Below are 19,054 nucleotides of genomic sequence, written 5' to 3'. Positions count from 1 at the left end.
TGAATATTTCAAAGTGTATTTGCTGCACTGGCAAGGAGAGCAGACGGGAAACAGCATGGGAAGAAAGACAATTTTGCTCTTGTTGGTGGGCATTTTCACGGCATATTATGGTTATACACCTCTCCCAGATAATATTGAGGAGCCATGGAAACTGATTGGGTTGACCTTCATATTTAACACCATATCAAATGTGGTAAGTATAGAATTTTATTGGCTCAATATCTAACAGTTTAATCTGGAGAACATATCTGTTGTTTACTTTTCACAACTTCTGTTGCCTTGGACGTTTTGCGCTTTATGTTGCTGATTTTAAAATCTTTCTTATATTTAACTATTCTTTAAGGCCAACCACTAGCAGAATGAAAATGAAGGAAGTAGTCAAGTAGTTTTGATTTTAAATATTAAAGGACAAATTGTGTCAGCTGAGAAAAGCAAAAAGTCTTCTTGTGAGTTTCATGGCATGAACACAGCCAGAAGGGAGCATGTTAAAGCATGAACTGCAGGAATGGTAGGACTGAGCAATACTCTGGTTAGTTATAACATTCTATGCAATGATCTTGTATTCAGACATGAAATGAATTCTTACTGAGATATTTGGAAACAGGTCGCTGGTAAAGGCCAGGGAAATGTGTGATGTCCAGTAGATGGTGAGCTGCTGAGGTGACCAAGCAACTAGCTGACTAGCTGTCCACCATAGCGGGTCCTCAAAGACCTATGGTTCTTTCTGAGTGAAGCTCATTACCTAGAAATGAAACCATTTGTTATCTTCTTTAATCTTCTCGGTAGCAATTTGCCTGTAGCAGAAAAAAAAATAATCCAAGGACAATTAGCCTGACTAATAAAACTCTTGTTTTTTTAGCGCTTTCCTTGCCCCCCCGCCCCACACACACTCCCTTTTTAAAGGTATTTTAACAATCTCTTTTGGCATTTAATATAGCTTTGAATCAGTGCAATATATAACATAGGCACTATTTCTCAGCTTTGATCATCAGAAATTCAACTGTTAGTTACTTCCTTAGCTGATAGAGCTTTGTATGACTAAGGTATAAGAAATGATTTTGTCCATACACTGAGGCATATAAATTCCAGAGCTGGTCAAAATTTTCCCTCTTTATCATTTGAAATTTCAAATTTACGTCAAAAATTGTTTTGGGATTTTAGAGTCAGTATGAGGAGAGTAAGCTGGTCTGAGATCTTAATCTGCTGCTCTAATTCACAATACTTTGCTAAAGGGAAGAGTCAAAGAAACTTTAAAACCCTAATTATTCAATTCAGACTGCAGAGACACTGGTGATAGTTTTAGCACTCACCAGTGGCTTTTTAGTCTTCAGTTTTATGTTTATCATACTTCCTAGTATAATCTAAAAACTTGTGGAATTATAAAGTCACATTAAAAATTTCATACTTCGTACTTTCTTGTACAATATTGCAATTTGTCTTCATAACTAAAGTCCTATCCTTAAATGGCCTAACTTAGTGCCATTCTCTATCTTTTAAAAAATATTTGAAATAGTCTCATTCTTTCTGGATAAATGACTTGAGTCCAGTGATAAATGTTTTGAAAGATGGTCTTGTATTTTCTGTACTTAACTTTGATTTAAAGCCAGAAGGCCAACTAAATTGGCATAAACTACTTTTTGTGGGATATATTTTGATGCCTCCTCTACATCATAGGTTGTAGAAATTTTAAATTTATTAGCAAAATTAAGTAAGTAAATGCTGTAACCTGCATCTCAACTTTCTGTGTTAACACTTAAAATCAGCCTAATATGTATGTGATTTCTTCAAAATCACACTGTTAATTGGTTGGGGTGCTTGTGCAAAACTCACACTAGGCAACATGGGGAAGCATAATATAACACTACTAGAGGACCGGTGCACGAAAATTTGTGCACTGAGGAGGGTCCCTCAAACGGGCCTGTGACCTCTCGCAGTCTGGGATCCCTCGGGGGATGACCACCTGCTGGCTTAGACTCACTTCCAGAGGGATTGGGCCTAAGCTGGCAGTCAGACATCCCTCTGGCAGCCCAGGAGCCCTTGGGGGATGTCCACCTGCTAGCGGGGAGCAGGCCTAAGCTGCAGTCAGACATCCTTAGTGCTACTGAGGAGGCAGGAGAGGCTCCTACCACCACCACTGTACTGGCAGCCTGTCAGCCTGGCTTATGGCTGAGCAGAGCTCCCCCTGTGGGAGTACACTGACCACCAGAGGGTAGCTCCTGCATTGGGCATCTGCCCCCTGGTGGTCAGTGTGTGTCATAGTGACCAGTCATTCCCAGTCTTTCTGCTGTTAGGGTCAATTTGCATATTACCCTTTTATTATATAGGATAGAGGCCTGGTGCATGGGTGGGGCCGGCTGGTTTGCCCTGAAGGGTGTCCCGGGTCAGAGTCGGGGTCCCAATGGGGTGCCTGGCCAGCCTGGGTGAGTGGCTGATGGCTGTTTGCAGGCTGGCCACAGCCCCTTCAGGGTGGGGGTCCACCCCGGGGTGCCTGGCCAGTCTGGGCGAGGGTCTGATGGCTGTTTGCAGGCTGGCCATAGCCCCTTCAGGGTGGGGGTCCCTGCTGGGGTGCCTGGCCAGCCTGGGTGGGGGGGCTGATGGCTGTTTGCAGGCTGGTCACAGCCCCTTCAGGGTGAGGGTCCCCCCTGGGGTGCCTGGTCAGCCTGGGTGAGAGGCTGAGGGCCGTTCACAGGCTGTCCACACCCACTTCAGGGTGTGGGGTCCTGCTGGAGTGCCTGGCCAGTCTGAGTGAGGGGCTGATGGCTGTTTGCTGGCTGGCCACGGCCCCAGCCACCCAATTTCTCAGTGGAGGCTGGCTGGAAGCAGGTATCTGGGATTTATTTATCTTCTATATTTGAAACTTTGTTGCCTTGAGTGGAGGCCAAGCCGGCCAGGGCAGGCAGGAAGCTTGGCTTCCTCCATCTCCGGGGCAACCAAGCCTCCTGCTTGCTCCAGCTCCATGGCTGCCAGCCGCCATCTTGGTTGGGTTAACTTGCACATAGTTGCTCTGATTAGCTGGTGGGCATGGCTTGGGACGTAGTAGAGGTGTGGTCAATTTGCATGTTTCTCTTTTATTAGACTAGATAGAGATAAAGAGCACAGATGACAGTCCCTTGGGGGTTGGAGTCTCCACCCCTTCTGTCACTGTAGAGAGGAGCAGGTAGAGGACACCCTCATGCTAGGGCCTGGTCAGCATGTGGAGCTGTCTGTCTGACTGGTGTGGCATAGTGGTTGAGCGTCGACCTATGAACCAGGAGGTCACGGTTCGATTCCTCTTCAGAGCACATGCCCAGGTTACCTGCTTGATCGCCAGTGTGGGGCATGCAGGAGGCAGCCGATCAATAATTCTCTCTCATCATTGATATTTCTATCTCTCTCTCCCTTTCCCTTCCTCTCTGAAATTAAATATATTTTTAAATGTATTTCAAAGCTCATAATGAACTGAAGCCTAGATTCTCCCAAGTTGTAATATCACAAGAATTCCTTAAATATCTTTTTTTTTAATCTGAGGCAAGTATTATGGTAAAGATTCTGAATCTCAAATATTTCTGTGTCATTCAGATTCAGCTGTGGTAACAGGACACAGGGCTCTTGGGAGCATATATGCATACTTCTATGTTCATAAACAACTCTGGCATCTGTTGTTTGTAACCTGGGATGGTATTTGTTTTCTTTCTTTCCTTTTAGGCCCTGGTTGGTGAAGTCCTGGGAATCAACCATTTCATGAACACTTTAATGTTTTTTATGAGCTTTCAAGATGTCTCACCCACATCTGATGAAACTGTCACTGTGATGGACACAACTTTCAGCAATGTTCCTGTCCGTGTATATGTACCAAAGCGAAAGTCAGAGGCCCTAAGAAGGGGCTTATTTTACATTCATGGTGGCGGTTTTTGTTTGGGGAGTGCTGGTAGGTAGCCCTTGTTGCAAATTTTTCTTATCATATAGCATATATTAATAAAATATATGCTATATGATAAGCATATATTAATTAATTATCACAGATAACAGGATACCTCAGCTCTCTGAAATTTCTTTAGTTGGAATTAAGTTAGTTTAAAAAATTACTTTAAATTTATTTCTCAAAGGAAATAAATATTCAAAGCTGTAGCAAATCTCACGTAAGGAGAAAAACTTTCATGAACATAGAAATTTATTATTAAAATTGTTAATTGCAAATAAGATGGAATGTTGCAAAGAAAACCAAAATTAAGTGAGTTGAAGAGTGGAGGAGAAGTGAGGAAATGAAGATGGCAATGGCAATCTTTTAATAAATTTAGATATGAAGGAAAGATGAGGTTTTAGATAGAAAAGAAGCACAGAGTTGAGTAAGTGTACTTTATTTTTATTTTATGTAAAATATATGTACAGCCTGGCAAGTGTGACTCAGTTGTTTGGAAGGTTTTCTCGTGCACTGAAAGTTTGCCTGTTCAATTCCCTGTCAGGGCTCATACCCAGGTTATGAGTTTGAGCCCTGCTAGGAGTACATATGAAAGGCAAGGAATCAATGTTTCTCTCATACCTTGATGTTTCTCCTTCTCATCCTCTCTCTCACTCTTTCTCGCTCTCTTTCTTCCTCTTCCCCTATCTTTAAAATCAGTAAAAACAAACATATGCTTGGGTGAGGATTAACAAAAATTAAAATGCACATTTTAATTTATTTTATGCACTCACTTCCTATATTTCTACAAATAAATCTAAAATATATCATTTTATTATATGCAATATAAATTTTATATCTTATATAAAGTTTACATATATATTTATGTTTAAATACATATTTCATATTTATATATGGAAGGTCTATGGACATGTTTATAAGCTGAAGTTAAAGATAGCAATAAATACTTTAACCGGTTTGGCTCAGTAGACAGAGCAAGGGCTCTACACCAGCGGTTCTCAACCTGTGGGTCGCGACCCTTTTGGCGGTCAAAGGACCCTTTCACAGGGGGCGCCTAAGATCATCCTACATTACGATTCATATCAGTAGCAACATTACAGTTATGAAGCAGCAACGAAAATAATTTTATGGTTGGGTCACAACATGAGGAACTGTATTTAAAGGGCCAGAAGGTTGAGAACCACTGCAGACTGAAGGGTCCCTGGCTGGATTCTGTTCAAGGGAATGTACCTTGGTTACAGGCTCAATCCCCAGTAGGGGGCAGACAAATGGCAGCTGATCGGTGTTTCTCTTTGGATGTTTCTAACTCTCTATTCCTCCCCCTTCCTCTCTATAAAAATCAATAAAAATATATTTTCAAAAAGAAAAGAAAAAGATACTAGCAGTAAATAGAAGTGTGTTGAATTGTAGGAGGAGGCAAGGGAGGACAGGATGAAGTTTGCCTGACCTACAGGATGTGGGGGGGAACTGGACTCCCTACCAAGGGGAGTATTGACACCATACACAGGGAGAAACCTAACTTTCTCTGTTATGCTTTCTCTCTGTTTTCAGGAGGGGAAACAAAGAGGTATCGATGAGTACTGATGTAGATTGGAAATGTAAATTGGAGCAGTAAAGGGTGTGATCCTAATATTGTCTATAAATTCTGGCAGTGAAGTCATCAGCTGGCAATGAAGTGATGACTAAATCTGAAAAAAAAAATCTGACTGTGCCACTATGCCATGCCTCAGTTAGTTTCCATGAGTTCCTGCTGCCCAAAGCAGTCCCTTAAAAAATCTTTCCATCAATGTTTCCCTAAAGAGTTGGGAGCATGCTACCCTAGCCGGTTTTGCTCAGTGGATAGAGCATAGGCCTGCGGACCAAAGAAGCCTGGGTTTGATTCCCATCAAGGGCCCATTCCTTGGTTGCAGGCTCCTCCCAGTCTGGGGCCTTGTGGGTGTACATGCAGCAGGCAACCAATTGTGTTTCTCTCACATCAATGTTTCCTCTGTCTTCCCCCCTCTTTTCCACTCTCCCTAAAAATCAAAGAGAATATATCCTTGACTGAGGATTAACAGGAACAAAAAAGAGTGGGAGCATGCTTACCAAGGTAAAAAAACTAAATAACAATAAGCTCTGAAGCAAAATAGTATTTGCCTGATGCTTTCTCTTTCATTATTAAAGAAAATTATACTAAAAATGTGTGTCCTAATCCAAAATACAAGCATGATTTTGTATAGTAAATGTTAAATAGAAGTTTCAAATTTAGTGTGTATTTTACATTTTAAGAATATTCAGCACCCAACTTTGGAAACATCAGAAGAGAATATCTACTCCTTTTTTTATGGTCCACAGGATGTACCTTTTGTGACAACTTTATATCCTGATATTTCCCATCAGTACTTTATGATCTCTCCCACCTCTTGTTACTGGAAAATCCTATTTTATTTTCTTAAACTTGTCTTATGTGTCAAAGGAAGCACTTTTCCGAGCACAATAGCAAACATGTATGACCCCTCTCCACCCCATCCATATTCATGGCCAAAATCACTCCACAGAACACCTATCTTCTCATCTGCCTTAGAAATACGAATGCCAACATCAGGTCTCAGCTCTCCCCATTTCCTTTTACTCTTCTTTAACATGCTCTGGCAATTTTTATGAAACCTAATACTATTCCACAGAGCCCTCTCTCTACCCTACATTAAAGCAACTAGTATATTGCTTTTAGTTTACACGCTTGACCTTCCCAGCTCCTGTCTCCAGTAGGCTGTGACCTCCTGAAAGTCAGGGAGGTATATTGATGTTTATTCATTCAACTCCTAACACCTGCTGATTGACGAGAGCACAGTTTAATCTTGAGAAGAGTGAAACTGCTTAAATTATACAGTGTAAGATGTGGGGAAGAACAAGAAACCTGACAATGTGCATGTAACAGGATCACTGAGCAAGAGAATTCATGTTCTGTAGCTGTGATGAAATAGTAGAAATTTTTTTTTCCAAAACATTTTCATGAAGAATGAGGTGTCATAGTAGGTTTTTTGCTGGGGGAAAAAATGTCTGTCAATTTTTTTTGTCAGTCTCTGATTTTCTTTTCGTTTATTTCAGCTCAGTATTCTTATGATGTGCTGTCAAGACGAACAGCTAATAGACTTGATGCTGTTGTCATTTCAACCAAGTAAGAGCACTGTTGGTTGATGTGGGTTTGGGCCAGGTGCCTTATATAGTGAGATGTTTTCCGATGTTCTGATCATCCCATGGGTATGCCGGGTGTGTTTCAAATGGAAATCAGAGGATGAGAATAGAGAAAGTGAGCTTGGGCATGACCAGCAAAGAGACTGAGCGAAAAGAGTTGGAGAGGTGGGTCAAGTGGGGATCAAAAACAGGATGTCAAGAAATCGCTGGAATACAATTAAAATATTAAATTTTATTGACTAATGACCTTTGTTGGATGTCTCACCTACTCTTAGCAGAGCGAATAAGGAGGGCTTCAGAGTCAGAGAATCAGGCTCAAAATTTGGTTCTAGAATTTACTGAGTGACTGTGACAGTTAAATCTCATATTAACTCCATTTTCTCATATGTAAACTGGGATTCATATAATATTTCCTATGTCATAGAGTTATTTTGAAAATCAAATAGTAATAAAGTATGTTTAAAGCAATTAGTATAGTATATTTTGTGGTATAATTCTTCATCAAAAGCAAGTAGTCACTAAATAACCTGGGAATACAGGCACAGTCTATTATAAAAAGCATTCTAGATCAATAATCAATAATAGAAAATGAAAAAAACACATAGTAATGACTGCATCCCAACTTGATCATTAGATTAAGTTGGAATAAAATTGTTTAATATTTGTTTAGTATTTTTTGGTTAGTAATAAAGTATAATGATTACAAAGAAAATAACATTCTGGAAGAAGTTTAGGTAGTTATCATCTGGGATTTTTTTTCCTTAATCCACATCCAAGTTCTGCATTCAGGCCTCTACTCATGCAAAAATGACATTTGTGAAAGTTTTCATATCCAGCATTATCATTAGGATTAAGTCTTGCTTTAGATTCATTGTAATTCAAAATATGTTTGCTAAAGAAAAAATTTTACTTTTGATTTTAAGGCAAGAGCATGCACACAAATTAGTATGCACACACACACACACACACACACACTCATTCATTTTTATTATAAATATTGACTTAAAGAAAATTGTTTTTCTACCCACAGCTATAGACTAGCACCTAAATACCACTTTCCAAATCAATTTGAAGATGTGTATAATGCATTAAAGTGGTTCTTACGCAAAGATATTCTTAAAGGCTATGGTGTAGATCCCAAAAGAATTGGTATTTCTGGAGACAGTGCTGGAGGGAATTTAGCTGCAGCAGTGACTCAACAGGTATGTTGCTTAGATTTGTTTCATTTTTAAAAATATCCTACACTTAAATTTATTTATTTAAAACATTAACATATTAATGCAAATATGTTATATTAATACATTAGAGATACATAGAGATCATATCAGAGAACATTAATATATCTAGTACCTCTAATCCTACCTCCTGCCATATTTGTAGAAATAAAATGATAAAATCTTCTTTCTACTGTAGATCATTGGTTTAAACCTAATTGGTATGGTCAGGTAAGTACCACAGTGTTTGTTATATTAGGGGATTGCACTTGTGAAATCAATCAGTGACACTAATCACCATGATCAGAGAATCAGATGATTTCAGTATTCTTTAGTGGAGTATGCTAAAACATGCATGAAAACTGTTACCAGAATAATAAAGTTGCCTATGGACAAAAAAGTTAGCAGGTTCATAAATACTCTTCACTTGCAGAAGGAACTATCCTTTTTATATATCAATTAATACACTATTTCTAGGACATTTAGCTAAAACTAAACAGCTATTAACTATCGATTTAATGTGGTAATAATTAATTATAATTAGTCTAGTAGATTATGAGTAAAATTGCTTTGGATACTGGTTTATCTGACTTAAGAAATAAACTCAGCACTGATGGCTTGGAAGCAATGTTCCTGTAGAGAAAAAATTCTAATGTATTTACAAATAAATATCTACAATTTAATTCTAATCATAAATATTGCACATAAATTTATTGTGCTATAAAACAAACTTTGCTGTTGTTTTTATTGTTTATTTTCATACACATTTTAAAGTATATACATTTTGGCTATTGGTAGTTTTAGGAAAATCATCTTGTTTTCAACAAAAGAAAAGATACCACAAATTATGTGCACACAGCCTACACAGGATGCACCTAGTGTGCCCAGCTCAGGTGACTTGGGAGGCTGAGCCGCTGGGACCTACAGGACATCTATTACACAAGGCCACTTCACCAATTCCAGGAGCTATAACCGCTCTACCCAATACATAGAAACAAACATAGGAAAACAGCCAAAATGGGAGACAAAGAAACATCACAAATGAAATAACAGAAGAAATCTCCAGAAAAAGAACTAAATTAAATGGAAGCAAACAAACTATAAGATAGAAAGTTTGTAACAATAGTTATATGGATGCTCAATGATTTAATAAGAGCTTCAAGAGACTTAGTGGGAATTTCAAGGATCTTAGTGAGAATTTCAAAGAGATGAAAAAGAACCAGTCAAAAATTAAGCATTCACTAACTGAAATAAAGAATAATTTACATGGATTCAACAGTAGAGTAGAGGATTTCAAGAATCAAATCAGTGATTTGGAATATAAGGAAGCAAAAAACACCCAAGCAGAAGACAAAAAGTAATCCAAAAATAAGAAGGTAGTGTAAGGAGCCTCTGGGACAACTTCAAGCATACCAACATTTGTATTATGTGGGTGCCAGAAGGAGAAGAGAAAGAGCAAGATATTGAAAACCTATTTGAAGAAATAATGACAGAAAACTTCTCCTAGCCGGTGAAAGAAATAGACTAATAAATCCTGGAAGACCAAACAAGATGAACCCAAAGAGAGCCACACCAAGACACCTCATAACTAAAATGTCAAGGGCAAAAGACAAAGAGAGAATATTAAAAGCAGCAAGAGAAAAAGCAGTTAGTTACCTACAAGGGAGTGCCCATACAACTGTCAGCTGATTTCTCAACAGAAACTATGCAGGCCAAAGGAAGTAGCAAGAAATATTCAATGTGGTGAATAGCAAGGACCTACGACAAAGATTACCCAGAAAAGCTATCATTTATAATTGAAGGTCAGATAAAAAGCTTCACAGATAAGAAAAAGCTAAAGGAGCTCATCACCACCAAACCAGTAAAATGAAATGTTGAATGGTATTTTTGAAGGAGAAGGAGAAGGAGAAGGAGAAGGAGAAGAAGAAGAAGAAGAAGAAGAAGAAGAAGAAGAAGAAGAAGAAGAAGAGGAAGAAGGAAGAAGAAGAAGAAGAAGAAGAAGAAGAAGAAGAAGAAGAAGAAGAAGAAGAAGAAGAAGAAGGAGGAGGAGGAGGAGGAGGGGGAGGAGGAGGAGAGGAAGGAGAAGAAGAAGGAGAAGAAAAGAAGAAGAAGAAAAGAAGAAAAGAAGAAGAAGAAGAAGAAGAAGAAGAAGAAGAAGAAGAAGAAGAAGAAGAAGAAGAAGAAGAAGAAGAAAAAGAAGAAGAAGAAGAAGGAGGAGAAGAAGAAGAAGGAGAAGAAGAAGGGAAATAAACACTATTTATCAGCAATTGCATCTAAAAATCAAAATAAGCAAACAAGGAATCTAATGAACAAAATAAACTGATGAATAAAATAGTACTAGAGGCCTGGAAACAAGGAACAGATTAATGAATCTCAGAGGGAAAGGGGTTGGGGGGGAGGGGCAGGAAAAGATTAACCAAACAATTCATATACATATATGCATTTCCTAAGGACACAGACAATAGAGTGGTGAAGGCATGGGGCAGGACAGAAACCAGGTGGATGGGGTCAATGGGGGAAACAAAGTAAAACATTTGTAATACTCTCAAAAATAAAGATTTTTTTTTAAAAAAAAAGAATGAAGGAGAAAAAAGAAACATTCAGGTAAGCTTAAACTAAAAGAACTTGCTATTAATGGAACACCCTAAGACTACTTTGAGTAAAGTGTTTCAGATGAAATGAAAATGCAGATGAAATTTTAACATGCAGGAAGAAGGAAAGAGGAAGAATGTGGTATAAAGTGAGTAAATCTTAATAAACTTGAATATTTTAAAGTAATAAGATATATATAGAATTAGAATATGACAAAAAAACTATAAGTTAAGGAGTGGATAGATTTTAAATCTTATAAGCTATTTTTTATCATCTAAGAAGAAATAAAGACAGAATTGGCTTTTGATAAGTTCATTAGTCTTTGAGAAGTTAAGAATACATATTTCAAGGTTTAGGGTAATCAATTAAAGAATCAAAACAGGGTATAACATAACCGACTACAGGAAAAAAAAAAAGAATAATTGAAAGATCAACCAACTTGAAAGAATGCAAAAAATAGAGAAAAAAGAAAAAGAAGATGCACAAAATAAGGTGTTGGTCACAACTAATTATTTCAGTAATTATAACCATTTGTGTTCTAAATGATCTTGCTATAGTATGAAGATTATCAGATTAAAAAATAAGTAAGCAGAAAATTTGAAAGCAAATGGATGGAAAATGTACACACTGTAATAATATTTAAAAGAATTGCTAGATAAATAAGATCACATCATTTCAGAAAAGGTTTCAATGGCCAAGGAAATAAAACTCTAAATCTATATGGATTTAATAACATTAAATACATAGGAGAATGACAGGAGAAAACACAAGTTTCTGACCACAACAAGAGGTTTAATAATACTACTTTTAGCTATGAAGAGAACAGTGGGCAAAAATAACAAATATATAGAGGAGTGGAATAACAATCAATGTTTCATTCAGTGGAACAGGCAAATAAGCAAGTACATGTGATCATTTTTAAAATTCAACCAAGTACTGGGCCATAAAAAAGCCAGTCTCAAAAAAAATCACAGAATTTAAATTGCGCAACATTTGGACTTTTACTATAATGAAATCATGTGGGAAATCAACAAGAAAAAGACAAATAACATATGCTTCTATGGAAATTTGGAAATTTTAAAAAATAGACTAAACACCTATGAGTCACTATTTAAAAGAATGCATCTTTTTATATGTTCTCTACATTTAGAACTATAGTTATAGGAAATTGTACTTTCTCAAAAGCATGTTAGAAAATAAGGAAGAGTGAAATAAGCATCCGACTTAAGAAATAAAGTCAATAAAATGAAGATAATGACAAGAACAGAAATTATGATATTCAAACAAGCTCAGAGTAAATATAAAAAAAAGCAAAAAGTTAATTCTTTGAAAGGACTAATAGAATTTTAATTCTCTGAAAAGACAATTGAGGAATAACAATAGTTAGGTATAAATATCAGGATTGAGAAAGGGACAACTCTTCAGACAAAAAAAAATAGTCTTTAATGAGTTAAGAGTGCACATTTTAATTCTTGAAAGCAATATTTGAACAACTTTGAAATTAAAACATCTAATAATATTTTAATTGAATTAAATAAAAATATATCATGCAAAACAGACAGGATAAGAAATGAAAACCTGTCATTTTATAATCACAAAATAAATTACATAAATAATAAAAAAATAGTTCCAGTAAGAAACTTCACTGGCAATTTGCTTCAAACATTTAAGAAGAAATAAATCTAAAACAAATATAAAATATGACAGAGAATGGGGAAAATATGTACACTCTTCAGTTTTTTTCAGAGAAACATGGTATTTATGACCAACTAATCACATATTAGTCTTTTTCCCTACCCATGAGGAGAGTAGCAAAAATTGTTTTGTTTATATTTATAGTATTTAAGTGTAGATACTGAATCTTAGGTATAATATTGAAAATTGGCAAGTTCTTTGAGATATATTTTTTATTATTTCTGACTATCTTTTTGAAATTTTGAATTTATCATATTAGCCTCATAAATGAAAATATATAATATTAGTGAAAATTATTATTTCAACAACTTACTTTAAATAATTTTCAGCTCATAGATGATCCAGATGTCAAGATCAAACTCAAGATCCAGTCTTTAATTTATCCTGCCCTTCAGACTCTTGACATGGATTTACCATCTTTACGGGAAAACTCACAGATTCCACCTCTGCCCAAATCACTCATGGTCAGGTTTTGGAGTGAATACTTTACCACAGACAGATCACTTGAAAAAGCCATGTTCGTCAATCAACATGTTCCAGTGGAATCAAGCTACCTCTTCAAGTTTGTTAATTGGAGTTCTTTGCTCCCAGAGAATTTTAAGAAAGGGCACATTTATAGCAGTCCAACTCATGGTCCTTCTGAGCTAGCTAGAAAGTATTCAGGGTTTCTAGATGTAAGGGCAGCCCCCTTATTGGCTGATGACAACAAGTTGCGTAACTTACCCTTGACCTATGTAATCACCTGTCAATATGATGTTTTAAGAGATGATGGAATCATGTACGTCACCCGACTTCGGAATGCTGGAGTTAAGGTGACCCATAACCATGTTGAGGGTGGATTCCATGGACTAATTTCCTTTCCTGGATTTAAAATTGGACATAGAGTAGAAAATCAGTATCTGAGTTGGCTAAGTGAAAATCTATAGTAAAAATCTTAGCAGTGGTTTATAAGAATATATAAGCCTCAAATATAAAACAAATTAGTGAGATTCAAAAGGTTATGTTTAAATTTCTCTTTATCACTCGTGACCTTTCTAAGGTCCTCTGAAACCACTGTGATCTTTTCTTGTTGTTGTTTTGGGGGTTTTTGTTTATTTGTTTGTTTGTTTTGTTTGCTTTTTTACTCAGTGGATTCTTCTCTATTCTTTATTCTAAGTGTTGTTTACTCACATCTGTATCTTAGAAAATGTCTACATTCTTAAATATTTTTTCTTGCTACTAAAGTGCCTAAGAGACCACTGATATTAATTTTGGTATCCTAGAACAGAAATAGGCTTGCTCGCATTAAGAAGTGGATTTTATAGTAATAGGTGGCATCATATTGAAGCAAATACTTTGAAAAACAGTTGGCACAGAAGTCATATTAGTGACCTACAAGGTTGTTTTAAGGCACTAAATTCATTTCAGTAAAAGCTCTGGTATCTACAAGCCAGATATGTTTGTTTAAACCTTTTTTCTCAACAATAATACTATTAGACAAAAAAAAACTAAGGCTGTAAATTACAGCTATAAGAAATTAGTAATGTAGTCTGTTTTAAAGAAAATGCCACATTTATTACAAAATATGTATGGAAATAAAATGGATATCAAAGAACATGATTTTTGTTTTGAGGAAACAAATTTGGTGGATTTATAGATTGCAAAACAATATAAAGCTACCATAGTCATGATGGTATGGTATTTCAATACAGATAAGCAACTAGATAATACAACAGAATCCAGAAACCATTTCATATATTTAGAGTCAATTGTTGAGATAAAGTTGCCAATGTAATTCAATTCCAAAAGTGTTATATATATTTTAAATGGTGATTAAACATTTGAATATTCATATAAAATGCCCTTAACCCTGACCTCGACTTACTTCACATTATAGACAAAAATTAACTCAAAGTGACTCATTGATCTAAATATAAAAACCCAAATTTAAAAATTTCTATAATTTTTATTTTTTTAGATAGGACTACATTTTACTTGAACTATTGCATCATATTAGCGCTATCATTGTATTGTAGTGTCAGCTGTGTGGACTATTTCCAGTATTATACAAAAAACACAGTCTAGGCACTGTCAACAGGCTGACTTAGTACAAATGATTTTTTGAACACTGATGTAATGTGTGTATTTGAATATTTTATGAAGAAAGCAGGAGCTTTGTGATATTTTTGTAAATCTTAATTGGAAATTACATTGAAATAGTTAATTATTTTATTTATAATTCAGTCCTTTTTCTAGTTTGAAAAAATAAGTTGGACATATTTTAATGCCTAAAATGAATATATAAGACTAATGCAGCCCTAACTGGTTTGGCTCAGTGGATAGAGCATTGGCCTGTGGACTGAAGGGTCCCAGGTTCGATTCCGGTCAAGGGTATGTAGCTTGGTTGTGGGCACATCCCCAGTAGGGAGTGTGCAGGAGGCAGCTGATCAATATTTCTAACTCTCTATCCCTTTCCCTTCCTCTCTGTAAAAACTCAATAGACTAATGCAGTCAAACAGAGATGCATAAGCTAGTGCAGCTCCTGAAACAGCTACAAAAAGACAAGATTGGAAGAAAGTGTATTGAAAACTTTATAACAAGTGGCAGCTGAAATTTTCTGCAGCGGAGAAAAACAAGAGGCTACTTGTCTGTTGTATAAAACAAATTGTGAAAATAATAAAGTGGATAATATGAATAGACATAGTAGCTAATGCATAATTTTAATAAGTTCCTTTTCAAAAGTTAAAAAAATTAACACATTTACCTGAAACTGAATTAAATTTTCAAGAAAATGTTTGTAAGTTATTTTTAATGTGATCTGAGTTTATAACTTTGGCCAACTATAGTTTGGATTCTTATACAAAAAAGAAAATCATTTTTAGATGGAGAGGTGGTAATAGATATAATTACAGTGTTTGTTAGAAAATTATGAAATAAAGGCTAAAATAATTGTTTAGAAAAGTGAAATATTTTAAATTAAGACACCACACAATTATATGTAGAATGCAAAATATTTATAAAAATACCAAAGATCAGTTAATTAAAAATTTGGAAAAGTACAAGCCCTTTAGTTTTAGATGAGTGTGTGATATGAGACACTGCCCAATTAATACTCTGGGTATGTTTTGTCTCAAAAATACTCCAAATTCACACACACACACACACACACACACACACACACACACACATATATGTCTACTTGTGACCAAAAATATTGAACTCATGACATAGATATGTTTGAATATTTTGAATCCATCAAAAAATAATTTTAACTAGTCATGTAAAAAATTATCATCACAGAAAGTGCTCTAGCTAGGTGTGTTAGGCAAGATTCAACACTTAATGGAATTTTAAAACAAGAGACAATGTTTCCCTACTGCTTCATTCCCCTGTGTGGTATCTACTGAAAGGGTTTGGCTCAGCTTTCTGAAAATAACTCTGAAAAGTACCATGGATACTCCTTTTAAAATTTTTAGTATATATGTGGAAATGTTATGAATCATTGCTAATTTATGAATCTATTGAAATAAATAGAATATAATGATTTTAATCCTCTTGTGGTCTTTAAAAAATGCTTGTTGTTGAGTCCTTAGAGAGTTTTACAAAGATTTATTATACCATTCACTTCAAGGTTTTCTTGAAACAAAAGGAATATTTGCCAAATGTACAATTTTATTGTATAAAAAGAGCAGTGTGGCTTGTTTCTCATATGAATAAGCTAACTCTGAAGCTCCAAGTAAAGAAAAGCTTACCTGTGACCTAGCTAGACAGGTGCCAAATTTTGTATTGAAATACACACTTTTTATTATCAGAATCAGTGATGATGGTTTGCGTACATTTCTAACAGGAATCAAAAAAAGAGGTGTTAATATACAATTGAAATAAGTATGTAAATTGGCTGCAAAAAGGACAAGAAATATTGGAGAACATGTCATAGCTATGGATAAATTTGGAGCTGCTTTTCAATTTAGTCATTACTCCTTTAATTTTAGTGTTAATTATATTGAGTTGACGCAAGAGTTTTTAAATTTACTTACATTGGATAAATATAGTTTTGAAACTGATACGTTTTTGCTTAAAAGTCAAATGAATTATTTTTTTTAATGATGAAGCAATTTGTCAATATGGATGAATGTGAATAATAAAGGAAAATTATTTTTGTATTTAATTTATTATTGGAAAACTGCTAAGTTTGCTTATGAAAAGTTGAGTATGTGGTTCTATAGTTTCAATAATAATTTCATAAAGGATTAGTACAAAAATATCTTATTTTTATATTGATTATTAAATATTAGTAAAATTAATTTAAACCATTTTACCTTTCATTGATGTTTATGCTAGAAAATTTAAAATTACATATGTGGCTTGCATTTGTAGCTCACATATTTCTAATGAAAAGCAGTGATATAGGTTATTCTTAACTTGTTTTTGGTATGTATGAAATTTCTAGAAAGTTCACTTTAATACATTTTTAAACTAGCTATAAATACTATGTGATCATTTTTTGGAAGCTTTGTGGGAGTTTCAAATAAATTAATTATCATTGGATAGGAAATTTTGGGGATATGTTTTAATGTCAACATACATATTTAGAAATATCCTGGTATATATTTTACTGCCCTGTTTATATTTGAATGTTTTATTATATGTGTAGTTACAACCCCTTGTTAAAAGAGATACTAAGCCCTGACCAGATGGTTCAATTAGTTAGAGGGTCGTCCTAATACACCAAGGTTGTGGGTTCGACCCCAGTCAGGGCAAATACAAGAGTCAAACAATGAATGCATAAATGAATGCAACACCAAATTGATATTTCTCCCTCCCTCTCTCCCTCCCTCTCTCTCTTTCAAATCAATACATTTTAAAAAAGAGATACTAAAAAGAAAGCAAATAGTTAAAAGAGGTTTAATTTATTTGACTGTAAGAAAGGCATTATAATTCCCTTTCAGTTAAAGAAAATATCATAAAAGAAATTAACTGAAAGGCTATTGTGCATCCGCCTCTGAGTTTGGGATTGGGCAGATAGCCATGAAACAAGTTCTCAGAGATAAGTATCTATTGGTAGAGAAAAGCAGAGAGAGGAATTAAAACATGACTTATGCTTTAACAGAAATATACCTGTAACTGTATGGGTGCAAGGGTCAGGGTCCAGCCTGTTCAGATGCTGTCTTCAGTGAGGCAGAGATGTTGGCTCATATCATGAAACCCATTGCACTTGGAGTATTTTCTAAGCCACAGAGATTGCCAGATTGAGGAAATTACAAAGGGAGGTGAATACATCGGCTATTTCTTCAGCCTTGTGCAAGCATGCAAAGTCTTGGCACTCAGAGGCTGCAGCAATGCAACTGAAAATCCTGACTATGGGAAAGTAGCTCCACCAGATTGTTTGTGCTGCCTGACTTACAGCCATGTGGGCGAGCCCATGAAGGATAGAGCCAAATCTTCACCTCCTAGTCCACAGTTCTCTCCAAAAGACTTAAATGTGAGTCATGAAACAATAAAAATCCTAGGAGAAAACATAGAAACAAAATATCGGCTGTCTCATGGAGCAGAACTTTCACTGATACATGGCCTAAGATAAGAAAAACAAAGGAAAAATCAACAAATGGGACTACATCAAAATAAAAAGCTTCTGCATAGCAAAAAGAAACCAGCATCAAAATAAAAAGGGAACCCACTGTATGGGAGAATATATTTGCCAATGATACATCTGATAAGGGGTTAATTTCCAAAATATATAAAGTACTCAAACATCTCAACAAAAAGACGATAAACAAGCCAATTTAAAAATGGGCAGAAGACCTGAATAAACACTTCTCCAATGAGGACATACAAATGGCCAAGGGAAATATTAAAACATGTTCAATGTCACTAATAATCAGAGATGCAAATTAAAATGACAATGAGGTACCACCTTACACCTGCTAGAATGACTATCATCAACAAATCAGCAAACAAGTACTGGAGAGGATGCAGAGAAAAAGGAACCTTAGTACACTGCTGGTGGGAATGCAGACTGCTGGTGGGGTGCAACCACTATGGAAAACAGTGTGGACTTTCCTCAATATATTAAAAAAGAAACTGCCATTTGATCCAGTGACCCCACTTCTAGGAATATAGCCTAAGAAGCCAGAAACACCAATCAGAAAGAATGTATGCATCCCTATGCTCATAGCAGTGAAATTTACAATAGCTAAGATCTGGAAACAACTCAAGTGCCCATCAGTAGATGAATGCATTAAAAACTGTGGTGCATTTACACAATGGAATACTATGCAGGTGTAAAAAAAAAGGATCTCTTACCCTTTGAGATAGCAAGGAGGGACCTGGTGATTATTATGCTAAGTGATATAAACCAGTCAGAGAAAGACAAGTATCACAGGATCCCACTTATATGTGGAATTTAATGAACAAAATAAACTGATGTATAAAAAAGATCCAGAGACATGGAAGCATTCAACAGACTGATGTATTTCAGAGGGAAGGGGGGGGGGGAGTGATT

At 35.6% G+C, this 19,054-nt stretch overlaps 1 protein-coding gene across 1 annotated transcript; it reads left to right on the top strand.

Annotated features, from left to right (window-relative positions):
- Window positions 1-16,102, top strand: LOC102436291 (arylacetamide deacetylase-like). Its single transcript, XM_006099258.3, has 5 exons — window positions 1-193; window positions 3,685-3,907; window positions 6,986-7,055; window positions 8,103-8,274; window positions 12,903-16,102. The coding sequence occupies exons 1-5, from the start codon at window positions 56-58 to the stop codon at window positions 13,497-13,499; spliced, it is 1,200 nt and encodes a 399-aa protein (XP_006099320.1). The 5' UTR covers window positions 1-55; the 3' UTR covers window positions 13,500-16,102.
- Window positions 16,103-19,054: the final 2,952 nt, after the last annotated feature.

The sequence above is a fragment of the Myotis lucifugus genome, unplaced genomic scaffold, assembly GCF_000147115.1.
Source record: "Myotis lucifugus unplaced genomic scaffold, Myoluc2.0 scaffold_266, whole genome shotgun sequence".
Taxonomy (NCBI): Eukaryota; Metazoa; Chordata; class Mammalia; order Chiroptera; family Vespertilionidae; genus Myotis; species Myotis lucifugus.
Note: the sequence above shows the minus strand (reverse complement) of the source record. Positions and strands in the feature narration are given on the sequence as shown.

Coding starts and splice junctions, on each gene's coding strand:
- LOC102436291 (XM_006099258.3), top strand. CDS start 56: ATGGGAAGAAAGACAATTTTGCTCTTGTTGGTGGGCATTTTCACGGCA. Junction 3,908..6,985: donor TTTTTGTTTGGGGAGTGCTG/GTAGGTAGCCCT, acceptor CGTTTATTTCAG/CTCAGTATTCTTATGATGTG. Junction 7,056..8,102: donor GCTGTTGTCATTTCAACCAA/GTAAGAGCACTG, acceptor TTCTACCCACAG/CTATAGACTAGCACCTAAAT.